The sequence below is a fragment of the Archocentrus centrarchus genome, chromosome 21 (genome assembly GCF_007364275.1).
Source record: "Archocentrus centrarchus isolate MPI-CPG fArcCen1 chromosome 21, fArcCen1, whole genome shotgun sequence".
In the NCBI taxonomy this organism is placed as follows: domain Eukaryota; kingdom Metazoa; phylum Chordata; class Actinopteri; order Cichliformes; family Cichlidae; genus Archocentrus; species Archocentrus centrarchus.
In genome coordinates this window covers 21,803,326-21,829,688 of record NC_044366.1, presented here as the reverse complement: position 1 = coordinate 21,829,688, position 26,363 = coordinate 21,803,326, and the positions used below count along the sequence as shown (strand labels likewise).

The window sequence follows — 26,363 nt, the reverse complement described above, 5'->3', positions numbered from 1 at the left end:
GGTATGTACCTTGGGCCATTCATCAGGCTTGACATAATGATAAACTGAGACTAATTATCTTGACTTCCCAGAGGGGCGTACCTGAGCAGACCCATGGAGATGTTAACAGACAATACACTGGATTAAAGGTCTCATTAAATCTCAACAATCTCTTGTGGGGAAATCCAGCACTCTCACTTCTTAGCCGGTAAAGCACAAAGGTGTGACAAAGCCAAGCGACATGTACTTCAGTGATACAGTGATGCTGACAGGGCCTTCCTGCTCTCTTCTTCTTTTATTTATTTTTTTTAAGAACTTGCCAGTTTGCCAGACTGAGTGTCCAACCATAAAATCCATCCTGCTGTTTGACTAAACCATAAAAGACAAGTTAGTGTAACATCCATAGCAGACAAGGTCTGACAACAGTGATGTGGGACTGTAACTGACGGTCCTTGTTTAATATTTATAGTTACTGTAATAGATTTCTAACGACTTGTTTGCCGTGTGGCAAAGAGATTTATGACCTAGTCCTTAGGCAGGCAGAGAAGGAGGGCTGAGGAAAGAAAACTGAAAGGGGAGGGAGCGAGCGGACTGAACAGCATGAAAGCTGTTAACCTTAGTGCTCTGAAAACCAATCTGCAAAACCATGAGAATGTCCAGCATAAAGACCTCAAAATATCCATCAGCTGTTCAGCTGATTTACAATTTAAAGAAGTATTTATGAAGCAAAAAATAAAATGGAAAAGGATGTTTTTTTAAAAAAATTCAGTGAAAAATTACTATGGACATTGAATTCAGTTCGACTGATCTGAAAATCGGTTCTAGAGGTCTGCAGCTTCATTGTGCACCCATCTGTGCTGTCCAGTGGGAGCTCTTTTTGCTCACTTATGAGGGTCATCAAGGGGTTAACAAAGAGAATTAATTAACATTAACTATCAGCTGGTGCTTCATGACTATTCATGAAAAAGAAACCTTATCACAATGTGAAACACAGCTTGAAGAGAAAGATATGAGATGATGAGTGAGTCAGAGTGAGAGTGCACATTATGGGGGCACAATTATCCCCTCGTCTGCAAACCCCACACCGCAAATACACAAACACACACTCCACCCTCACTCCTCAAACCATTATGCTGTGAAAATTTAGCCCATCTATACTCCTTAGATTTGAGCTTTGCCCCCAGTGGTAATGCAAAAACTGCAAAATGTCCTACTGAGTACCTCTGTTAACACGTGTGAGTGTTTATGTCAGCATGCACGCGTGCATTACACAGTGGGTAGAGAAGAGGTGTGCTAACCCAAGCGGTTGTCCTCAAGCTTCAGTAACAGTCAATAGATGTGTGACGGAATGAAGTTATTACCTGACAGACAGATACAGTATGTCCACTCAGTACAGTAAACATGCACACCTGTACAGCTGCACAAGCAGCAGCCAGAAAGTGCACAGGCAGGACAAAAGTGTTATAAGATAGGGATTTTAGGGACAAGAAGGAAATCAGCTGAGAAATCCACTGTGAAAAAAAAAAAAAAAAGGAAAAATGTTGGATTAGTTGTACACGTTCTGACAACAACAGCAAACTCATTTAGGAAAAGACAAACCTCAACCAACACAGAGATCTTGATGAAGGAACACAAGGCACCACTGATCCAGAGGCAGAAATGGCACATCTCAGGTTACATGATAATTGCTGGCAGATATAAATGAGTTTGTGCTCTCTGGCAATAACACATTGTGCAAGGGGTTAGGTGTGAGTCCAGCACCATAATGATGGATCCACTAAAGACATCCCAGAGATAGAATCTGTTAATACCATCCTCCCTGTGGTTCATAATGGCAGTTGTTAAACACAGTGACTGCTAGAAATCAATAACAACTAGTAGATATGTGCTGAAAGCTGTCCCTGGGGCAGTTACTGCTGAGCTGGACACCTTCAGTGTGAAAAGCTAACCAGCACTGACAGCTCACATAGAATGAGGCATCAGTTTAACGTATGTCTGACAGACCAGTAAGCTTCTGTCTTAATCAATACAGCTGTCTACAGCTGTTGTTCTGACAATTTATGTTGCCTAGACAAAAAAAAAAAAAAAAAAATGCTATTTTAACTCAAATCGATTGCAGTCGAACCATAGCCCTGGCCCTAACCATAGCTCAGTGCAGCAGTACAAATTCTTTCCAAAATAAAATACATATGACTATTCACAGATACATTTTGTTCAGTTTAAGTTGGTTTACCAACTTATTGTGATGCATTTCCTGCCAATATTACAACCAGTTTTCTGGGACCCAGCTGGTTAGCACATTTTACGAGTAACAGTTGCCTGATGAACCACTGTCATGTATTTTTTTGGGGGGGGCTACACTATTAACAGAGGCAAAGGGAGAGGGAGATTTCAACTGATGTCAAGTGGAGTTCAGTGCAGCTAGAGGCTTGCTGTTAAACGTCTGACTTCAAAGGACTCAGAGTTCACAAGTTTTAAATTCATTACTTACAAGCATGGAAAGTGGGTTAATTCAACAACTGTACCCGTGCTGGATTTTGAATCTTAAGATAGGAAAAAAATTGGGCAGCACGGTGGCGCAGTGGTTAGCACTACTGCCTCACAGCGAGAATGATATCTAGAAGGCCTGGGTTCGCATGTTCTCCCCTTGTCTGCGTGGGTTTCCTCCGGGTACTCCTGTTTCCTCCCACAGTCCAAAGACATGCAGTTACTTGGGTTAAGTTAATTGGTCACTCTAAATTGCCCATAGGGGTGAATGGTTGTCTGTCTCTGCGTTAGCCCTGCGACAGGCTGGTGACCTGTACAGGGTGTACCCTGCCTCTCGCCCTGCCTCTCAGCTGGGATAGGCTCCAGTGACCTTGAACAGGATAAGCGGAAGAGAACTTGTTTTCAGTTGATCATATGCGTGTTGATCATATGATTGAATTCATCTCCTGCACAAGACTGAAAGCTAGTATTTCACAGAAAAATGTGAAACGAGAGAAGGAAATGAAAGAAAAAAGAGCGAAATTAGTCTTGTGTCAAAAGAAACTTAGACAGGAACCAAAGCAGAATGAAGCCTCCAGACTAAAGACAAAAGGAACTATCTGACAACAACAGAAATTCCAGCATTCGCAATGATCTTGGTAGGTGGGGGTGGGGGTGGGGGGGTATTAGTGTATGTTGCACAAGTAATTTGCCTGTCTGTGAAGGCACCATTAATGCTGAATATAGACAAGTATCTGAGCTGCATAAGCTGCCATCTAGGCAACCTCTGTTTCAGGGATGGCCTGTCTAAATGTAAACAACATGCTTGTTTTACATGTCTGCATGTAAAAGAATCTGGGTTCTAAACTGTCCAGTCTACAGTCCAGTCCCTTCACCCACATTTGGTGAAGGAAGGAGTGTAAATAAGCTGCACACTAGACATACCATAAATATAACAATTCAAATAGAAATATAGCATCAAGTTGCATGTTGCAGCATTAATCTTCACAACAAGGTGAAAGTGTTGAAATAACTCTGTACAGGAGACAGAAATAAGACTGCATACTAGAGAGACAACAAAATCACATGCCGATGATATACTGGAAAAGAATGTGTGTTTTGGTCTGATGTTTTGTGTCTACAGGACCCAGATGAGGCCGTTAACAGGCGACAGTGAAGGGCACAGAAGAAGGAACTGATAACCATGCTACATGCTTGCATATTTCAATAACTGTGTAACTGTGTCTAAGTCTGTATAAAAGTTGAACTAAGATAGAGAGCGGTGTCAGACTTGTGTGAAGCTGCACTGACTGCATCAGACAGCTGCGACAACTCTGAACCAGATTAATCTGTAAACTGTTTGAAATGGTTTTATTAAATTTAATAATTGGACTCCTTATTCTGTTTGTGTCATTCCTGTCGATAAACGAACACGCAGAAACCTAAAAGGCTCAAACAGCAACACACACTCTTATTTAAATTCCTTCATTGGTTATGATGAAACAAAAAGTGCAATAAAGAAGGCCCTAAATTTTAGAGCAGCTGAAATCTGAATTGAATCCTCTGTACTTTTTATAATTAAATACAGGCTTTTAAAGATTTGCAAATATTTGCATCTTTATTGCCATTTTACAGCTTCTGGCAAATGTAGTTGAAGAAGCTCAGCTAACACGTGTAGCAGTAGTGTTTTTTTTTTTTTAAGCTAAGTCTAGTAACTCCAGAAAAAATATGTGAAGAGCACTGAGTCTTGTTTTGTTTGATAATCTGACTATTTTTGCTATATATATATTACACTAAAACTTTTGTTGACTACACACCCTGCCATGTTTTCATTTGCTAAGTAAGAATCCACTGTGGCTCTGGACTGCTAGTTAAGCCTACTGGGGTCTCAATAACAAACATTAACCGGAACTGGAGCTTCATGGTTTTCAGAATGGGTTTGGAAATGGGTTGGGAATGATAGAGCTTAGAAATTACTTGGTCTCCTGCTGTTTGGAGGGAGGAGATAAGAGAATTAACATTACTGCCAATCCGGATGCAGAGCAGCAATTCACTCATATTTCTAATCATTCCCCATCCCTCTGCTTTTCCACATGACAAGCTTGGTAACATCTCTGTCAGCAAAAAACACTCTGTTGCTCTGAGAAGGAAGTGGAAATGAAGGACAGAGAAGTAGAGAACAAAGGGACGGAAACAGCAAAAGAGATGATGGAGTGGAGACAATAGATTAGTATAGATTAACAACATTATTCCTTCCTGTGCCAATCAAGATAAGGGTGCCAGTCAAGCTCCTCTAGCAGAGCTATTGTTAAATAAACCCGTTACATTCAGAGGGAAGATCTCCCACTTAGAGCTCTGACAAGGCTGCAGTTTGACAACAGAGCAGAACGTCTGAGAATTGGCAGGGTCTGTGGTGAAGGAGTTGGGTGTCAAGATGAATAAAGAGAAGCAAAGGGATACTGGATCTCTATCGGAAATATGTTTGACTGAAGCTATTTTTAACTATGGTAGTGAGAATGAATTTGGGTTTTCATTTCAGAAATCATACTCACTTGCTGTTTATACCAGAAAAAAAAAAAAAAAGAAACTTGAGTGTTTGTCTTACTATGAAGTGGAAAAATTCACCCCAAGGATATTTGCACCATTCCTTTCAACCAAAGGTTGTCACACCCCCTACTGTGCAAAAGTCTTGAGCTACCCCTCATTTCTTTATATTTCGCTTCCAAGAAGCCAGATTTTCTTGTAATTTCTAACGTGGTCTCGAACAATTGTTCTCCAAGCTTTATGAAGGTCTTTCAAAGTTTTTTTTTGGACATTAACACTGACCTATAAACCATTCAAGCATAAAAAAAGGCACCTAACTCAAGGGATGAACCAGTGTTGTGTCTATACATAACATTAAACTTAGAAAATAACCCATTTTAAATGATATCTTTAGGCACTTTGTTGTTTAGGCACTAGTAGCCTGTCAAAAAAAAACATAATTTATTGCCATTTCTTTAATCGAATCTATGAAAAATGCCAACAATAAATTTATTGTTATAACCCAGCCATTTTACCAAAAGTGAGGATACAGAAAAAAGCTGCCAGTAACGGTTGTGTCTGGTCATTGCACTTAACATTTAAGGCCTTTACACACCAAGCTACAGTCCATCCCTCTCTCCACAGAGATCACTCCTGTTTCCTGTGCTCGCTCAGACCGGGTCTTGCCGTTTCCAGTAATTTCCTCTGTCCCCCAAATTGTATTGTAAATAAACCACCCTGAGCATCTGATTGTAGTTGTTTGTCTCGTGGATCTGTTAGGTTAGGGCCATGACATATTCCTGAAGACTCTTAAACTTAAGAGAGTTCGGAATGTTTTGAAGAAAAAAGTTGGTCATGCCAAATATTGACGTTCAAGCTCATGAGAATTGTACACAATCATTTTTTCTCTGTAAATCCTTTTGTATTTGCAGATGTTTTACTGCAAACATGGAAAATAGGTTTCACTGTATTCACTGAAACCTATTTTCCACTTTCCTAGGAGACACTTACCTACTGCCTCCAAGGGAGAAGTAGCGTTTTAAATCTCTCCCTTCCTCTCTCATGGTAAAAAAAACGCGAGTCACTGCATTAAAGTGCATTTGGGATACATACACCACAACTCTTCCTCACATGAGCATTTGCTTGCAGGGATATTAAATGCATGCAAATACACTAACACTATTGATTCTCTGCATCCTTTTGCCTGGGAACTCTTCAAAAATACTACTCCTCTCAGGAAAATCTCTTTCCTTTCCCATAGACAGGCAACACCAATCACTCAGGACCCAATCAGCAGAACCAGGATGCACACGATTCCACACAGTTCTATACTGCATGCAACCCTCCCTGGGTCTAATCAACAACAGCACAGCAAACTCAACCCACTCAGTGACTGGGCTTGATGTGCATGCCCTCCCTTGCAGCTGGCACTCTCTCATTATGGACCTAATCAGTACAACCAGGGCTCTTGTCAAGACATTCTCCACAGAATAGACTCTCTCTTTGATATGATGCAAATGAAGATTTCTAAATATTCTCATTCTCTGAGATTCAGCTGGATTTGTGAGAGAATAAAAAGCTGCGTTTCAGACCCTTAGCTATACGAAACCCCTCATCAATAGAAGATGCACCACTTGTACAGAAAATTCTTGATGACTAATGTGAATACAACCAGTAGTTCAAAGCTACTGCAAAATGAAGCGTGTGTGCCAACCAGGTCCAAAACACTAATCTAATTTGTAGCTGACACACTTGGAACTGCAAAGATCAACCAGAAAATTACAACTAAAGCCAAAAAGCATGTCCTTGCATGTCTCTGTATGTCTTTTTTTTTGTGTGTTACAGTATATAATATCCATTCCTTCTAATATACTGCACGCTCATGCTAGCATTCGTGTTTCTTACCACTAACAGCAGCAGTACCACATCTGCATGGTCACACACACAGGCTACGTGTAGGGCTGTCCACAGGTCTTCGTCCTGCAGGTTGACACTTAAGCCTCGCTCAATCAGAAGCTCTGCCGCAAAGACATTGTCATGGCGGGCACACTGCAGAATGCAAATACAGTAAATTACAAAATTATTAGCTAGCAGAATCTGTGAATTTTCACAAGCACTATAAGTGGAACACAGGAGTGGTTCAGTTCATTTGAGTTAATGACATATTGTATGTAATAATGTAATGTGCAGCAGTAGTAAATTATATTCAGTTATTGTGACAGAGCAATATGCATAATATTGCAAAAATAGAGTCACGGAGAAGGGTTAGTAGCACCAAAGTATTACATTTACAGAAGTGATCACATCATTCTGTGAGGACAAATAGTGCTTTTGGATTTAGATTGATTTTGGTTGAGGTCAAACTTAAACTTCTGCATTAGGAATGCAGGATAAACTCCGGGGAATGAATGTGAGTGTATATACTGTAATTCCACTTATTGTTAGAAACATATCTTACCAAGTGTAGCAAGGATCCCCCAGAGGAAGTGGGAGTGTTGGGGTCAACACCTTCTTTCAGGAGGCGCAACACTATAACACACCAAACATCCAAATGTTAACACCTGCTGTTTGTGAGGACAGGCAGTGTGCTTAAGGCATGAACACACACACACACACACACACACACACACACACACACACACACACACACACACACACACACACACACACACACACACACACACACACTCTCTCTCTCTCTCTCTCTCTTACACAAACAAAAGCACTCACTATCAAAACCAATGTGTTCTGAGTGAGTGTCCCCTGACTGTCCTTGTTACGTCAGTGTGGATCAGTGTAAAGACTGCGTGTGTGTGTCTGGTAGCCCCGGCTTTCTGACCTGCTGCTGGAGCAACAGTGTGCCACGCAACCCAATAACACTCTGACACAGCTCTGCTAAAGGAAAGATAAACCGAACAAGCTGATGCAGACATAAATGGATAAGCAGACATGGTCAGCACTGATAAGCAGGGCCTCTGAGATATTGTTATAAATTTGATGTTTTTTTAAGCAAATAAATGTGAAAGCAGCAGGACACAGTAACAGAGCAAGAGCGACAGGACACTGGAGTGTGTGACAGATAAATAGAGGCAGTAGGCAAACAAAAAAGGAAGGTGGAGCGCTGTAGCTGATTTCGGCAACATTGACAGCACTAGATGGATGCTGACTGAACTGAGGAAGGCCAGCCAATGCTGTCACGCAATCCCACCACACATACCACATATACAAATTCACATATGTGTGCAGTAGAGTGTTTAAGCAGAACCAGCTGCTCTGAAGACAGCTCCATAATAATTTTACATAATAAATTCTGTTGATCCCAATAATGCCATTCACTTAGGACAGTATTACACCCCGTTGCAGGCACCATGGACAGTGGTTGTTTTTATTATGCTACTTCTTAGTCTGCTACATGCATAGTTGATGCCTTTGTAGAAGAATGGCAGGAACTGGAGCACACACATCCATGTAGAGGATAGTTGATATATTGGGCAAAGGATGTTGAATATTGAGCTGCCAGATAGGAGGCAAAGAAGACTGCAGAAAAGGTTCATGGATATAATGAAGGAGGACATGTAGAGGATGGTGTGACAGAAGAAAGGGTGAGATGGAGGAAGAGGATGTTTGCTAATCACTTGGTTCACTTATCCTTTTAGAAGCACATGCACACATACCAAACACTATACACAGATGCTTTTCCATTCTTCTCATGGCTACAGAGCTTAATAGCATTTAAATGGTTGATGAGTAATAAACAGAACAGTGCTGAAGCCAATCAGCATAATTATCATCTCCATATGCTGTAGAAACTCCGGACTGCAAAACATCAATTGAGGTGCATCTAAAGTTGAATTAGTTACAGGGGAACAGATAATGATCCTGCTTTCTTGTCTATAAAACAGTCTATCTGAACTCATCAGTGAACTCAGAGGAACAGTTTTTCTGAATGTAAGGTATCTTATGATTTATCAAAGATAAATTATAATTTGATACATTTTCCTGGTTATGATGGCCTCTGGTCTTTCAGATTTCCCACCGGTTAGAGCTACTTAGTGAGAAGCATTCATTCAAGAACCTGCCTGAATTTTATGCCACATGGTTGAATGCGTTTGAAGACAGGTCAAGGGTCAAGAGTTTCATTATGACTTCAAGTGGTAAACGGGGAACAAACATTTGTGGCCATTTGGAATCAATAGTACTGTTATACTATTGGCAAATTCCTTATGACCAACATGTCCATACTGTGTATGCATTAGTAGTGAATGTGCCAGCTATGTTAGGCATACCTAATACATAAAACTACATAAGTCCCTGTTGATAATCTGGAGTCCCTGTGAACACTGAAACAAGTGCTTCCTGTAGGAAATACTCCTGTCAAACAGAATAACAGGCATCAGATCATCCCTGCCTAATGTGCCTCAAAAAATGGAAGACAATGGGGAACAAAATCCATCAGACTTTGTGTGTACTCTGTGTACAGACATGGTACAATCAAATAAGTTCAGATAAAGTTTACACAGAACTTCAGCAGTCTGATCTAGACAGCTTGAGTAGGTGTCATCCAAAGTTTGAGTCTTTTAGTACAATGTTCCCTTTTTATATCACTAAGTCTTCAAAGCAACTAAGCACAGAAACACTAGTCAGGGGAAAGTGGAATTTAATACCACGGAGTCCACATTAGCGTCCAGAAAACCTTGAAATCCAATTTATTTTCGCACAGTGAAAGGAGTCTGGATTTTGTCCTCCATCTGTTCTAATGGAATTACCCTTGCAAAGGATCTGTCAAAGCCCCATATACACAGAAGTAATGATTAAATCTGATTGATCAAAGATGAAACAATGTGAACCTATAGTTTAAATCATAGCATCACAGACTAAATTAGTTCTTGATAATTCTATAATCCCAATAATCATCCTAGGCAAAGGGAGTTTTAACTATAGAGTGAGACAGCTATGTGCAAAGTCAACAGTAGGATGGATAAACTGCATATTTTGTCTTAAAGCTTTACAGCCGCTGGAAATGCCAAACTGTTTTAGATTATGAGCTGATGCCACATTGTCATTGTCATGTAACTAAAAGTTAAAAGGAACCCTGGATATAAATCACAGTGATTTATTTCCACTGAATGATTTACAGTTGCAGCAGCTACATACTTATCTCACAGCACATCACACAGCAGTACTTTCCTTTCTATATTTAATGTTAACATGTCATTTGGTCTTTGGTTATATCCAATCTCAGGCTTTAGTACTGAGTATGTATGCGTGCCACCCGTCAATCAGGATGCTCCCGACAGGAAAATGGAGAGTGGGCGCAAAGCAAAGTCAACTACCCTTTCTGGACGATTGAAAAACAGCTGTTTTAGACATATGTGTAGTTTCCATGGCAACCAAATAGGACCTGGTAGATAGAAAAAAGTGAGCGAGCAAGAGAGAAGAAGATGAGAGAGAAACCTAAATAAGGTATAGACTGAAGGGTGGATGTCAATAGGGGATTACTACCTTGATGCCCTACACCTATTCAGATTCTTAAAAGGCAAACTTTTAACACCTTTTTAGCCCTCCTTTTCTATGAAAAAAAGCTACTTCACAGCTACATCCATATAGTAATACATCATAAATTAAGGCACAGCCCATCAATAAATAATATTATGATCAAAAAGTTCCAGTAGCTCTCCTCTGCTCTCCTGCTATCCATGTTACCATTTAGATGCTGTCAGTAACGTGTACTTGTATTCAGCACCTGAACAGAGCCCTCCAGGAGCTCTTGCCTACACAGTAAATTGCGACGTGTGCGCACTTTACTGTTTAAAAAAAAAAAAAAAAAAAAAAAAAGCAGTTCCCCACTCAGGAAAATTAGATTTATACACTGTTGAACTGGAACTGCTTGAAATAAGTATGACGCTCATGCTGACTGTTGTGCAGACGCAGTCCAACGTTGGATGTGCTTTTCTCATGCCACGCTTTTCAATTCTTTGGATCTTCCTTATCTTGCCGCACCACGATATTCTATGAATTTGATCAAATCCCTGTAATGTGTGCTTTATAATGTGCCACTTACAGCTGTATTGCCAATTTTCTTCATATAGCAACCAGACACGCTCTTCTCATGTAAACTATAATTCCTTGCCAGCGCTACATGAAATTACCTTCAAATCCCTTGCTCTTATAAATGCCTCTGTCTCTCGGGTCCTTATCACACGGTCATGATCACAAACGGGACCGTCTCATCTCACTGCCCCATGTTTTTGAAATGAGTTTTTCATTTTTCCTTTGTTTCAATCATGATGGAAAAACACAAGTGTACAGTTTTCAAATGGATAATGAGTTCTGGGAGATGGAACGGGCTACTCTGACCTACTTGTCCTGAGAAAAGGTGATGTAGTGGATTTCAGTGTCTGTTAACACTGAGGGTGGTAATGCACTTTCATAGCATTTGAAGTATTTGATAGACACAACCCCTCCAGAAATGTTAACTTGCTACTTTGCTTAAGTTGCATCCTCCAGTGAAGGAAACAAAAAAGACAAATGTCTGACCCAAATCAAGAAGTGAGCATTGTAGCGTAGTACAACGCATACAGTGCACTGTAGTACTGTAGCTGTAGTGTTCCTTTTCAGACTAGCACTTACTATTTAAGCTGGTGCATATTTTATTTCTCTCTCTTTTTTGCTATGAAGTACTGGAAGTCTCCTCATAAAATCATGCCTGCAGACTAAAAAAGAAAAATTGCAATTGCTTATTTGTGACAGTAAAAGGAAACTGGGAGTGCAAATTGAATGTGAATGCATTTTAATCAGTTTTTACAGCTGCCCATTTTAGGGGAAACTGTCATTATGTATACTTCTCTTCCTTTGTGTTATTTTAATTAAAATACTCAAACATAGAAGGAAAATGTCTAAATTAAATGTCATCTTCAAACCGAGTGCAACTCTGTAAGAAAATTAGTTCATAATACTGTTTTTTCATACACTCTCACATCCTTTGCTCATTTTACCTGTCTGGCTGAACCACCATAGGGACACTGATGACTCATCAAATGAACCACACATTTAATATTAGAAGCTCAGAGAAATATGAATTCTATTGCAAAGTTTTATTGCAGTAGGACACAGGTTGACATTAAGGGATAGTCATAAGGTTTTACATGGAATGGCAGTAAAAGGACTTCTTCTATCAGCTCTGTGGGCCTAGGCCCTGTTCTGTCAAAAACATGACAGGTGTCTGACATCCTTTTAATCCCAGCGTGGCGTAGTGCAGAGAGATAACAACTGATTTTCCCTAACATCTATATTTACTTATTTTTCTTCCTTTCTGGTTTGAGTTTCATCATCTAGGGAGATTATATATATTGATGGAAGGCTGCAGATAAATGGCTGAAACATCTCATTACACTGCGCTACATATCACCATAGTGCAGAGATTTTAAGCTTCAGCTGTGGTCCAGCACATCCAGCACATGACATAAAAAAGATGGAGTTCCTTAGTATGTCTGATCATATAATATGTATTTATTTCATATATTTTAATCTAGTATGAAGCTATATTCATGCAGTTTAAAAGTTTATACTTCCAGATAATAACAATATAAGTAGAGTCAAATGGACTCTTTAGACTTTGCATAGACCTTTGCTTCACTGATATACACTGCACATGGTATACATGGTGTTTTGTACTTTGGGTATGATATGTTTCTAAGTAGTGCTCCAAAAACACTCCACATGACTGGAAGCTTTTATTACCTCCACTTTCTTGACTTCCTCACTGCGGAGACGTGATTGGACTATGAGTCCCTGTGCTGTGCCTGCAGGATGGATCTATACACATTGATCAATAATGAAAGATGGCCATTCAGACATACTTCACACAGTAATTACACTCCCATATAGTGCACACTGAACAGACACACAGCACAAGCACAGACGAAAAGCGCTCGCTCACTGGTGCGGAGACCAATCCAAATAACAATATTTCTGGCTTGGGTCGGTGTCCCCACTGAGGGGACTATGAATGCATACGGTTGCATAATAGAGGTAATCTTTACTGCCAGCGGGGGAAAAGTAGGTTTGGCCTGAGGTCTGTAGCAGCTAAAAAGTCTGGGAAACGACAGAGACTTAAGGATCAGGAGAACAGGAATGTCTTAAATGGCTATCCGTCAGACAGAGCTACTCTGATGGATGTTCTAAAGCAGAGCTGCAGGCTTAAACATTTTTTAAAGAAGTACACACATACATACAAAACAACAATAATCATTACAAAACAACAAATCATTCTAACACAACAAAAATAATTATGATTTTCTACATAAGATGTGATATACGAATAAGGATGCAGACTGCAGAACTGGAGCTGATGAGCTTTCAGTTTTTAAAAGCATATTTAAAGAAAGCTGTAGATACAGTGTACAGCTGTTACAAGATGTGTTTTTAATCACATCTTAAACTGCTTTTTTTTTTTTTTAATAAAAGGGGGGGGGGGGGGGGGGGGGGGGTTACCAAAAACTGCTTAAAATGTGAGAAACCAACAAAAAATGTCATTAAATACCATTTTTGAAAAATTAAGACATAGTAAATATTAGTTGTAGGTTGCAGGGTTATGAGAGCAACAATTTCACATTCTGAGAACGGTTTAAAAAAAGCAATTAAACCAAAATGTTTGCATATGACAGACAAACCTGTGAAGGAAGATGCTGTGTAGTATGCTCTGATCTACAGCTAGGGCTGCGTGCTTGTGGTATATTTAACCTTAACCTTGCAATATCCTCCATAATCCAAAGCATCTTTGCTGCTGTTATTCAGTTTCTTCCAATTTCCAATTTTCCCTTTTCTCAGCGTGTTCACCCTTCCCTCGCCTCTCTCCTTCATTTTCCTTCCTGTACGAGACGAATGATAAGAAAAAGAAATCCTTTTGTGACTCTGTGTGTGTGTGTGTGTGTGTGTGTGCATGTGCGCACCTATTATTACCTGGTCGCCTTGTCAGCAGACAAAGTTTCAGCATGATCTATGAATCTAAACCTCAAGCCTAATTTTTTTTTTTTTTAGTTCACACTCTGAGTCTTATTTGTTGATCTCAGTTTTTGTCACTTTCCCAGTTACAGTTTTTTAAAAGAAGTATGAGTCACCTAAACGTCTGATTATTTTCAACAAATCAGCACCGTCTGAAGCAGACGGTGCTGATAATGGCAAATTAAGTTAAGACATGTAAATGTATTCAAGGTAGCAAACATGTTCAAGATACAACTGCCAATCAGCTAAAAAGGTGTCTACTGTATTTTTGTTGCCTTCTTTGCTGTTACAAGGTAGTATAGTATATCACTTCTCACTTACTCTAGAAGGGATCCATGACATGATAGCTTAATTGTAATACTGAATGCATAAAATAATTAAGAAATGGACATGCTTTTTTGTCAGTTATACAGTATATGATCTATTGTATATATGATGAAACTGCTTAAATCCTAACAGCAGGCAGTTATTTGGAAATCAGCCACTACTGTGCATGCTGATTTTCAGGCATACTTCACATAGGTATACAAGGTTATCTCAACATTGTCAACAAGTTATAGCTACTATCATTGAGCAGGTTAATTCATCGGTTCTCAGTACAGTGTGTTTTGGTACATTTTTTTTTTTTTTTTTTTTTTTGCTGTTAAGATGATTCTGTTTAAATTTCAAAGTTCCAAATATGTTCCCACATTACTCTGGGGACATTCCTGGCCTGAAGCAAATCCCATCGCTCTTTACAAAAAAGGCTAACACAAGCAGAGATAGTGAGAAAAACTTATCACTTAGAGTGCCAGCACCACTGAAGAATACTTAAGAACCACTGTCAAGATATACAGTAGCAAGTGCTGATCAACCCAACTTCCAAGTGTTAACCTTAAGTGGTTTGGACAGATCCTCACACAGAGGCAGAGGCAGAAACCAACCCAAAAGAACCAGAAGGGCCAACATGAAAAGAACAGCATATAAATCTTTAAAGCAGAATTTTACCTTAAAGAGCCTGTTAGAAGTGAAGCTGTACCCCATCTAAGGACGCCTGTGCATGAATCTACTATTTTCTTTCATCTGGAGCCAGTTCTTGTCTTGAACGGCACCAAATGGTCACAAGGCCCTCATACAGCAAGGCAAATGGTGGCCTGATACCAGTTGAGCACCATGGTGGAGCTTAGGTGATTAGGCAGAGGAGTATCTGATCCATGCCAAGCCAATGAACTCTGTTTTCAGGTTGGCTGTTGCAATGGCACACCAGCTGCTCCCACAGACCCCAGCTGAATCTTACTGGCAGCCGGGGAGCAGAGATTAGCACAGTGACCTGCAAAGTCTGCCGGAAGGACTGGCAGAGATATGTTCAGACAGCTGTGTAAATGACTGGCAAATGACTGTCATAAACAAAAAGAAAGATGGTGAGGTTGGACCAAAAAAAAAAAAAATCTGTGCCCTTTGGAGTAAAATGTGAATTCCCTTTAAATTTCAAACACTTTTGACAGAATGATGTCAGCATCAGAAGTTAGTGTGTTTTCATTGTCTGAGGAAAGCTTGCAGAGTCCTTTTCCTCTGGCTGGCAACAGATAAACACACACACACACACACACACACACACACACACACACACACACACACACACACACACACACACACACACACACACACACACTGAGATAGGAACAAAGAAACATTCTCAGACACAGAAACAGACACAGTAGGTCAGACAGCTAGAACAAGACAGTCCCTCTGACGTCACAAGAAAGGTTTTTAACTATTTTAAATGCTTTGATGCGCGTATTTTAACTGTTACCTATCAACCGTATCACATATTCTTTTAATATTTTTACATTTGTTTATCTTTTGAAGAACATTCTTATATCATGTGGCCCTCTGTCAGTGCCATTTTTACTTTTCTTTTTACTTAGCATTAAAAAGAATGTAACTTCCAACACTCAAATTATCATATCTGTTAAGGTATTTGAAGTCTTTGGGAGCCGTTTCAGTGATTATAAAAGCTTGTTGTCTGTAGTCTAGTGGGCAGCTGCTGATTTGGCCCACTGCTGTTGCATGTGTGTGTGTATGTATGTGTGTGTGTGTGAGACCCATGGGGTGGGAACCACAGAACAGCTCACAATATGACAACACGAGGACACATTGCCCCTGATATTAGTGGTATCATGGTGCAGTTTTCTACAATACTTAAAACATAACTCCAAGTTATGTATTTATTGATTGCATTGTGGTGTCAATGCGTTACAATTAAAATCATTAAAATTAAATTTGAACAATCAATTCAGTTTATTAGCTCATCAATTTACTTTCCTGTGTTGTCTGAGCTGTTCACCCTTTCTCACAGCAAACTAGTTAATGCTCAGTAAGGCTTTGTAAGTGCCACCCAGAAGTAGTGACTGTATGATGAGTCAAACTGGTGGAGAAAAATACTGATATTTGGTGGCACTGTATCAAAAATGTATCACTAGAGGAACCCATAAGATATACTGCATACTTATATTTTGTCTCACCCCTAGCCACTATAGTTAGGATAAAACTGCACCTCAAAATTGCACCTTTGTCACCCTCACGCACACTCATATGCTACAGCTTTTTTCAGTTAACCAGAAGCAGACACACGCACACACACACGCACAGATAAATCCAAACACACACCTTCTTTGTCATTATGATGAACGATGGCATCTTGTATAATGTCAGCAGGGCTGAAGCGGACATGGTGCTTCTTGCGGTGGGTGGGCAAGGCTCGAACTTTGATTCCGCCTTGCTGGCGCTGAAGGCTCTTTTCCCTCTCATAGTACGCCCTTATTTGTTCACAGCGCATCCTCCTGACCAGCCTCTGGCGCTGGCCAATGGGAAGAGACTCCAGCAGACACTGGTCTATCTCCATGTTCTGACGAAAGACGTTACATAGTTGGAAACAACCTAGAGACAAAGAGAGAAAGCCAGAGATAGCAAAATAAAATGAATGATGTTTGGTCTAAAAAAAGCGTGGGACCACTGTGAGCAGACCCACACAGTCCACACTGCGTGGCAAAATTGCTATGGTACCCACATGGGCTAGCCTACGTGGGACCCAACATGGGTATATTTGCAGTAACAGTTTACACAGAAAATGAGACAAAGCTCTTATGATTAAACACACAAATGCCACTGCATTTACCTAAAGATGAAACTGTGTATCTTATTTATTGTCAGTCTTGTCCCTGATAAGCTGAGATTTTTGATATTATGAATCTTCCAGATATATTATTAGGCCTGCAGTCTCATGGTTGACTTATTGATTTTTTTTGGATGATATGCAAATTTGCATTGGTCAGAAAATAGCCGGTGTTATTCTGGTAAGGAGACAACACTTTATCAAAAGCAGTTGAGGATTTATCACCTACGCAGTTTCACAGCTTTGTACTTAACCAGCTTGATGGAGACTGCTGGGTCTAACTTATGCAATGCTTACAGCTTTTACTCAGTGTCCTTTGAGCTCATGTCAAAGAAGTGCTTGGTGTGGGTGTATTTTGGCCAGAATGTCAAGTATAAATTTTTTCATATCACAGCTCAATCAGCAAGACATATCGCTAAAAAGTGTCATATATTCACATTGGTTTATTTTAATAATCTTTTTTTTTTAATGACATGTTGATCCAGCCACAGCTGTACTAACTCCAGTTCTATCAGTAGCAGCTGGTACACAGACCAAGCTCTCTCTCAGTGAAAGGGCAAGTGATATCACAGGGGGAATTGCAGAATTTTATTATTGCTTTATTGCTTGTTTCCTCAGTAGTTCATGTGCTGAATCACTGATTGATGTAGTTCTATTTTTGGATATCCTATGAATATGGGCAGGTGCTCGATGATCGGATCCTAGTCGGTAATTTTATTTCAGTCCAGTATAATGAGGTTAAAAAGATGCACTGTAATGAAGTATCAGTGAAAAGTTAGGACACACTCGGTCATAGTGGAGTATATCCTTATTTTTCATTATTTTCCACATAATAACAGAAAATAATCACAGCAACAAAACAACATCAACTGAGTTTTTCAGTGACCTACAGTCAGCTGAGCTTTTTTCACCAAGAAACTGAATCAAGAAATTGTGCCTTCTAACAAATGTGTATTTTGGGACTAGTTTAATTTGCTACTAAATAATCATTTGGGGGAAATCAGCAGCCTAGCGGGAGGAAAACTAAACCACAAATACACCCTTAAATAGCGATCAGGTTGATTGGAGATTTCACTTTATTTCCCACTTCCAAACGTCGCTGATGTTCTGTTACGAATTTTAGTTGGTCGGAACAAATTTAAAGATATTCGATAGCCAAAATATTTTGTATTCATAAAGAATTTAGTACACTGGCATTTCTCATTCTATTTTCTCATTATTATTTTTATTTATTCATTTTATTTTATTGCAATTTATTAAACTTGTCTCAGCTAATCAGAAATCCATGCCAGGTGTGTCCAAACATTTCACTGGTACTATATACTGCAAATGAGAGCTTTTTATGTTTATTCATAAGTCACTGAAGTCAATAATTCTAGGATACATGGTGCAAATCATACACCAAACAGCTGTTGAAGAGTAAGCACAGTTTTTGGTTCACTACATCCCTGACGTTACATTCAAAAATATGCATTCTTGTTGAAAAATTTTCCCTCTTTCTTCCTTATTTCTGAAAGTGTCAGCCTCTCTGGGATGCTCTTTCTTTTTTTTTTTTTCTTTTTTTTTTTTTACAGCCAATCATTTTACTAATCAGCCTAATTAGTTGTGAGATCTTTTTTTTTTTTTATTACACAACCTTTCCAGTCTTCCTGCCCCAACTTTTGTGTTGCGAGCATCTAATTCAAAATCACTGTATGATTTCTCAGGTTCTTGTTGTCTTAGTACTATTTTCAGTTAATTATACCGTTTAAATAATAGCATCCTGATTTATATTTTTTATAAATCAGGCTGCATCCTTTCGTGTCTGTGTCAGCATTTAGCCCAGTTGTGTGCAGGCAATCATTTACTGTAACATCTTGACTATAAAGGATATTTGCTCATTGTTTAGCCCTGGGGTGGGTTGAGTGAGGCGTCACAATATTTTATGTGCTTTTTGTTTTTTTTTTTCCTGTCCTAACAGAGTGTATCAATTCTCCTGACTGTGCATAATCTCTCTGCCTCTCAGTGGAACGGAGCCAAACAGATCTCATCACAAGGCAGCTGCTGAACCTATTCTGGTCTGCTTGTACAGTACTGTGATTGTACAGCAGGTGGGCCAAGGCTGAAATCGCCAAAAGAGCTCATGCAGAAATCAAAAGAGACACCCACTTTAGGGGGGAAAAATATGATATAAAGTAAGTTTAAGCTGAAGAGCAAACAGCAGACGAACTGTCATGACAGCGCTGGCAATTTGATAAATTCAGGTCATAGCCGGCCCAGAGGACAAGCAAAATATGAAGACAAGATTGTCTTTGCTCAGACAGTGATTCACTAATTCATGTCTCTTTGGACATGTTGCCTTATATCTCATTCCTTACATTTCTCAAACTGCAGTTCTTTTATTGCGCTTGTCTTTTTTTGCCCATTTTTGTTTTCCTTCTCCCTTCCTTTGAGCATTTTTGTCACTGATGTAGCGCTCTTTCTCTTTGCCATCTGTCTGCTTCTCCTTTGGGGTGACTGAGCACACATCAGTGTTTTCAGCAGGTGAAAAGCATTGTTAGCAGGGCAATTTTGAAGCACTGTGTGTTGTCCAACCCTTTCTGTTTCTTGGTCACAACTTCATCACCTCTTAAATAACTTATTTTTTCAGAGCTCGAGACTGTGACTGGGGATGCTTTACCATCAGAGGAAACTGCAGTATCAGACACACATTATGATTTTAATTCTTTCCCAGGGTGTGTTTCCTGTCTGTTCCTGATTCTTTATCTGTGATGTTAGTTTTCCACTATTTTTCCACATAAAATTGTGTCGCATTTTGTCTCATATAAGTCTAAGTCATTTTTTTACATTATGCCACAGTATGTCCCCAAGTCTGGCACTTGTGCTACCACCTGAGAGACTTACTGGCACTAGTACCACCTTTGTGTCACTTTAGACTAGGTCTCTGCTTTCAACAGTGAAAAGTAACCCACCAATAAAAGAAGCCCTTAACTGTCAACGGGCACGAGTGTACTGTTGTTAATGTACACAGTATATAGCTGTTTTCATTTGAAGGGGCTGAAGTGTGTTTGGACTAGATTTTTATCAGGCAAAGACAAAGACACCCTAGCAGACAAAAAGATGTGTGTGTGTATGTTTTTTTTTTAAATATATATATCTACACATTCATTCAAACACCTGCCCCCTCCAATCCAGTTCTCTCTCTCTCTCTCTCTCTCTCTCTCTCTCTCTCTCTCTCTCTCTCTCACACACACACACACACACACACACACACACACACACCTCCTGCACAATACATCAGTGCCATCTGCTCTGGATAGACATGTTAAAAGAGTTCTTTTGTGTTCAGGTTCCAGACGGGGGAGGTGGGTGGGGGTCATTATTATACTGCTCATGCCAGGTGCTTCAACTGTATTTTATTTTGGGAACTTGGCTAACGGTTGAAACACAAAAACACACTCAACCTACTGCTTTTTCTAATAATATACGACAAGTCTCCACAGTCCAGCATTCTCAGTCTCGTGTTATTGCCTCATTTTTTTCTCCCACTCGCAAATACTGGTGACAAATTAAAGGAAAACACACCATAAACTGTCTTAGTAAGGTGCTGGGTCACCACACGCCTACAGAAAATCTTAACTGCACCAAGACATTAATTGTACGAGTCTCTGTATATATCCTGGAAGGATTAAACACCACTCTTCCAAAAGATATGGCTATTGGTTCAAAATTTCGTATAGATCTTCACTTTGGCAGACAGTTATTCACATCATTTTTATAGTCATTAAACCAATCAGTGACCCCTCATGACCTATGGAAGGGTGCATTGTAAACTGCTCCCATCAGGAAAGAAATGGTTCATGACAGGATAAAGCTGATCACTTTGAGCAATCTTGGATTGATTTGCAGTGACCCTGCCCATTAAAGATACACGTGCCTCTAAAATGGGTCATCGAAATACCTCCCACAGCATTAGAGAGGATACCCTTGCTGTTCAAGGCTTCAGGTGTTTTCCTTTAATTTGTCACAGACTTGTATTGCTCTCTCTCATCTATTTCACTGTAATGATACAAAAGATGAAAAACAGACCATCAAGAGCAGACACATGTGGTGCATCAAACTTGCACATACACACACACACACCTCAGAATACTCTTCAGAGTGCAAAACTCAGAAGGGGGGGGGGGGGGGGGGTAGATTATTGTTTCATAAGCAACTGACTGATTTTTGCCTCAGTTTCTGTCCTTACTGTGAGTACTGTGTGTTCCTTGGTCAGGATGGTAGTATCCTTCAGACTCTTTGTCACCCCAATACATCATCTATTAAGCATACATTCAAGGCTACATAAACTCCCAGTCCATGGCAGACAACAAATAAGATAACATATTAGGGCAGACAGAGCCCACACATGAGCTGTACTGTAGGTATGAAAAGAATGTATAGACAGGTATACAATAGATTAAAAAAGAGCACATCACTAGAAGTGATAGTGCAACTTCACTTTTCACATAAAATGCTATCATGCTGCACATCAACCTGGCTGATGAAAACACTCAACACTCATGCATAATTTTGCAATTTATTTCCAAATATTATGACATTTATATATTATACATAAATTTATATAAATATAAGACATTTACTTAATACTTGGAAAAACTATACAGCAAGACATAAAGTCTGCAGTAATTGGTTAAAACAAAATATATATATATATATATATCACTAACTATTGCTACTGTGTGATAAATGGCTGAAGACAAATACACAGAATGTGAATGAGAGTAGGAGAGGACAGTCGGTCCAATAGGAAATGGGTCTGAATGAATCTGAGAGATATAGATTTAGTGGAGAGACAGAGAGAGAGACAGGGAAAGAAAGCAAGAGCTTTCTTCTTCTGGCATCCCATCTCCAAGCTATCAGTTATTGATTAAATGTAGAACATCCCATGCAGGCTCCAGCAGGCTCCAGCTAATAACACAAACAGCATTGCAGGAGCTTGTAAATGACAAAATACCACACGCACGCACACACACACACACACACACACACACACACACACACACACACACACACACACACACACACACAAACAGGATGCAAGCTGCAGACACCATAAATATGCAGGATATGTAAGGGAAGGGATATGGATGGATTAAGGGGTGAGCTGGGTTCTCACAGTGAAGGAGAGACTTTGACAGCCTGCATCACCTCTATCATAGACCTCGCTTATCTATCCTCTTGTATTCTCCCTCCTTTCTTTCTTCCTTGCTATTACCTCTCAAATATCTGCATCCCTCTCAACATTTGGCCACATTCCTTATGTCACTCATCCTATTCTCACCTCGTTTCCATTTTCCAATAATGCCATTCCTTCCCTCTCCCATGCTCCTCTAAACCACCATCAGCTTTCTCTCCATCTGTCTTTCTCTCTTTGAAACCACTTTCCCTCTCTGTCAGTCTGTTAGTGTGATGCGAATGTGCCAGACGCTCATGGGATCTGCATCTTTGTGGCTCTACTTCATCTTTCTTTCCTTCCTTTTGCTGCTACCTGCCGCATTCACCGGTCAACTTCACACATCTGCAGCAGCTCTCTGCAGCAAGCTCACACACCTACTTACTGCACGAACACACACACACACACACACACACACACACACACACACACACACACACACACACACACACACGGGGGGGCAAATACCCATTTGAAGTTTAGACCACACCACTGCTGTGTCTGCAGCAAATGACCAGAATTCTCAAGCATGTGAACTTATACTGTATGGCAGCCTGAACATACAGTAAGTGCTAATGCAACAGACACACACCCATGACTGATAAGTCCACTTGCATGCATAAATATAGAACTGCTGAATGGCTACTTACAACATTTGATGAAATGGTAGTGAGACATTTTCTGAACAAGTCAGACAGTCCACCAGTCAGGTAGGAAAGAAGGCAGGCAGGCAGGCAGGCAGAAAGGTATGCAGGGGAGTCAGTGAGTGAGGAAGGCAGGCAAATAGTAGGCAGCTACAGGTTCCAGAAAAACTAACTAAAGCAGAGCTCATAACCGGCACGATACATTATTAATCTGGCTCACTGCATGCTATCCAAACTGGGTTCCTCTGTCTGCATTATTCACCATCACCAGTAGCAGCTCCGATTGCAGCTCATGCAGCATCTACATGCATACGGTCCCAGACTCTCTCTCTCACACGCACACACGCATACAGACATGCACTCCCTCGGTCACCCCTTCAGCAACATGGAGCTGCGGCTGTCTCTAGCTCTTCTTGCCTACAGCCAGATAACCGCTGTACGTCTTCTCAGCCATAGCCAACACACGTGCTCCACTGTCGTCACTGACTGGCAGCCGGCTCAGCCCACCTCCTGTTCAACACACCCCCAATGACGCAATGCTTTTCGCCTCCTTACACACCCCCTCCTGGTTTTCTTCACACACACACATACATATGCAGTGACTCATATAGACGCACACTTCTTTGGACTATCCTCTACCTTTTCAGCCAAAAAAAAGGTGGTGGTGGTGGTGGTGGGGGGGGGGGGGGGGGGGGGGGGGGGGGGGGGGGTGAGGAAAGGATTCATTGAACTACCCTATATTATAGATATGACACACAGAGAGCGACAGATCATGAGGAAGACCATTTGATAAAACTGAAGAAATGCAGACACAGCAGGGGGAGCAAGAGAAAGAAAAATAACCCAAGAGACAGAAAGAGAGGGGAGTGTTAAATTTGATAGGACAGCTAAAGACAGAGAGAGAAAGAGAGGCGAAGCTGCTGCAGTGCGGCTTTTGGTGTGGTGACAGGTTAAGTGTTCATCGGCGGTCTTAAACTAGCCTCAAATTTACTATGGATAAGCATAGTTTTATAGAATGTTGGAGCTTGAGTGCAGTACATTTAGCCACTCTATAATGCACTTATCATGCAGCAACACACACAGGGCATGGTATGAACTATGTGCTTGTGCTGTTAGTGTGTCCGTAGGGTAATCTCTATGACTTTGTCCTTTAAGGCTAATTTGCATATACTAAGCTTTGTATTAAAAAGAGATTTGTGAAGGACTGGAATGTGAGCATGAACGGGAAAGAAAAGACACACTGAGACTAGAGAGAAGCTGAAATAGACTAAAAAAAAAATGGATGATAGTAGTAGAGTTCAATAGCATGTGCAGTGTGTGAATCAAGAAGGACTGTGACACACATTTTAGAAATCTGTAGTATGGTGATTTCACATCCACACACTGAGTAGCACGCTGATTTTTCTGTGTGAGATTCTTTCACAATCACTTTCAAATATGGACAGGTGAGGTTCACTTGATGTTGGTGGTGAACAGAGAGGAGCAACAGAGCAAACTTGAAAGAAACTGGGGGGGGGGGAAGACAGACTGTGAGTTGTGTGTATATGTGTCAGACTGGATACTCGAGTAATTCCTGTCATAGGAAATCAGGTCAAAGCAACTGCTCGCTGCATCGTATGCAAAGCACAGCTCGAACAACTACTCCAACAACTACCGGAGTAAAATCAGGTGCCTGTATTCGAGTGCGTGCAAAAGATTGTACTGTAGAAAGTAATTAAATCACACTGCTAAATGGATTTGCACATAAGCACAAAGACAACAGACAAATTCACATCTTTGTTGTACTTGCTATACAAGTAGTGCAGTATTTTTGGGATAACGAAATGACTATTCCATTAACACTTTTGAAATGGAGATCTCACAGCGGTACTCTGACAAGAGAATGTCATGCCTTCCCATCTAAATGTCTTTAAGCATTAATGGTGCATGTTATCTGCGCCTGCAGTAATAGAGACTTAAGATGCCATATCAGAAGGCGGTGGCTCGTTGTAACACTGGAACATGAGGTACTGTAAAACAGAGCTTCAAAGTGAGACAACATGCTAGAAGGCAAGTCAAATGATCTCTGGTGTTACAGAGACAGGACAGTGGTGTCATGTAATAATAATTTCTGTCTCTCTGCAGCCACAAGTAAGCAGTGAGAGAGACAGCCAGAGTGAAGAAAACAGACAAAGACAAGAGAGGTAAGGACAGCTATATAAATCTCTGTCAAAGGAAAACATGGCAGCAGTTACTTGCACACAACTGTTCACAATCCATTTTCTAGGCATTATCTACGCATGTTTTTATTGTTTCAAAGTCACTCAGTCTGTAGCACATGCTGTATTTGGTGGAGCCTGAGTTTCTGTTCTTCTATGCAGCACTCACAAATTCTCACTATAGCAGTGTTTGATGCGCCGATCATAAATTTCACTCTCTTTGATACAGCGGTCTGCGATCATCCCCCTCAGGTGTTAGTCAATACTGCGACTGTGTTACCAGCATGATTTTTGTAGTGGACACCCTAGAGGGTGTGCACATGTGTGCCTACATGTGATCTCTTGAACTGAGTTCAGTGGTGAAGGGTGCAGGAAAAACCAAAAGCACTTAGAATGTTGGTGAGGTCTTAAATATAAAGAGAGACTTCATATTTAAGACCTCACCAACATTTAAGTTCACTTTTTTCATATCAACACTCTCTTAAAATAATGGCCTGAGTCAAGTTTTATTTTTGCCTAAATCATCATATTTTCAATGTTAAGTTTTTTTTGTCTTTTCTGAAAAACCTTAGGCCATTATTTTAAGAGGGTGGCAATATGTGATATATTTATTTGTGTAAACCCATTCAAGCTACTTACAATACCATAGACTGTATCACGCTATCCACACAAGGTGCTCAAGTAAACATAGACCAAATATGCAATTTACTATACCATGTATCTCTCTATTTAACTGCCTCAACACAGTGTTTTTTTTTCATGGCACTGGGTTTTATTATCATACCACTAATCTGTCCTGTTTTTCTTACTGTGGTATCATTTTTAATTTATGGTAATTATGCTACCGATACTATTTTCTTCATTTGGGATTCAATTTAAAAACCTCTATATTAGGGTTGGTTCATAATTGTTCATGACAATTGCTCGAGTCCATTGCCGGTTTATGTTGTGGGGGCATGAAAAATAATTAACTTGTAAAACACAACTGATGAATACTGCTACACAATCCTTCCTTTAGGTTTTGGTGAACTAGAGCTGAGACACTGAAAGATACTCTCATCGGTGGAGAGCTGGCATTGTGTGGTGTCCAACAAATTTTTGAGCTAAGAAGCTAGCTCAGTCCATACTAGGCAAGCTAGCTGCTTGCAGCTAGATTCACACTGGCATAAAGATTTGCTTCG

At 40.2% G+C, this 26,363-nt stretch overlaps 1 protein-coding gene across 1 annotated transcript in view; it reads right to left on the bottom strand.

The window, feature by feature from the left end:
• The window catches only part of myo16 (myosin XVI), an 86,617-nt gene extending 63,544 nt beyond the window's left edge, over nt 1-23,073 (bottom strand). Inside the window, exons 1-4 of the mRNA XM_030759016.1 lie at nt 22,991-23,073; nt 16,621-16,890; nt 7,427-7,497; nt 6,874-7,017 (exon numbers count right to left, since the gene is read on the bottom strand). Of these exons, the coding sequence (XP_030614876.1) occupies nt 6,874-7,017; nt 7,427-7,497; nt 16,621-16,890; nt 22,991-23,018 (513 nt within the window). The 5' untranslated portion in view covers nt 23,019-23,073. The remainder of the gene's footprint in view (nt 1-6,873; nt 7,018-7,426; nt 7,498-16,620; nt 16,891-22,990) is intronic.
• Between the last annotated feature and the right edge of the window lie 3,290 nt (nt 23,074-26,363).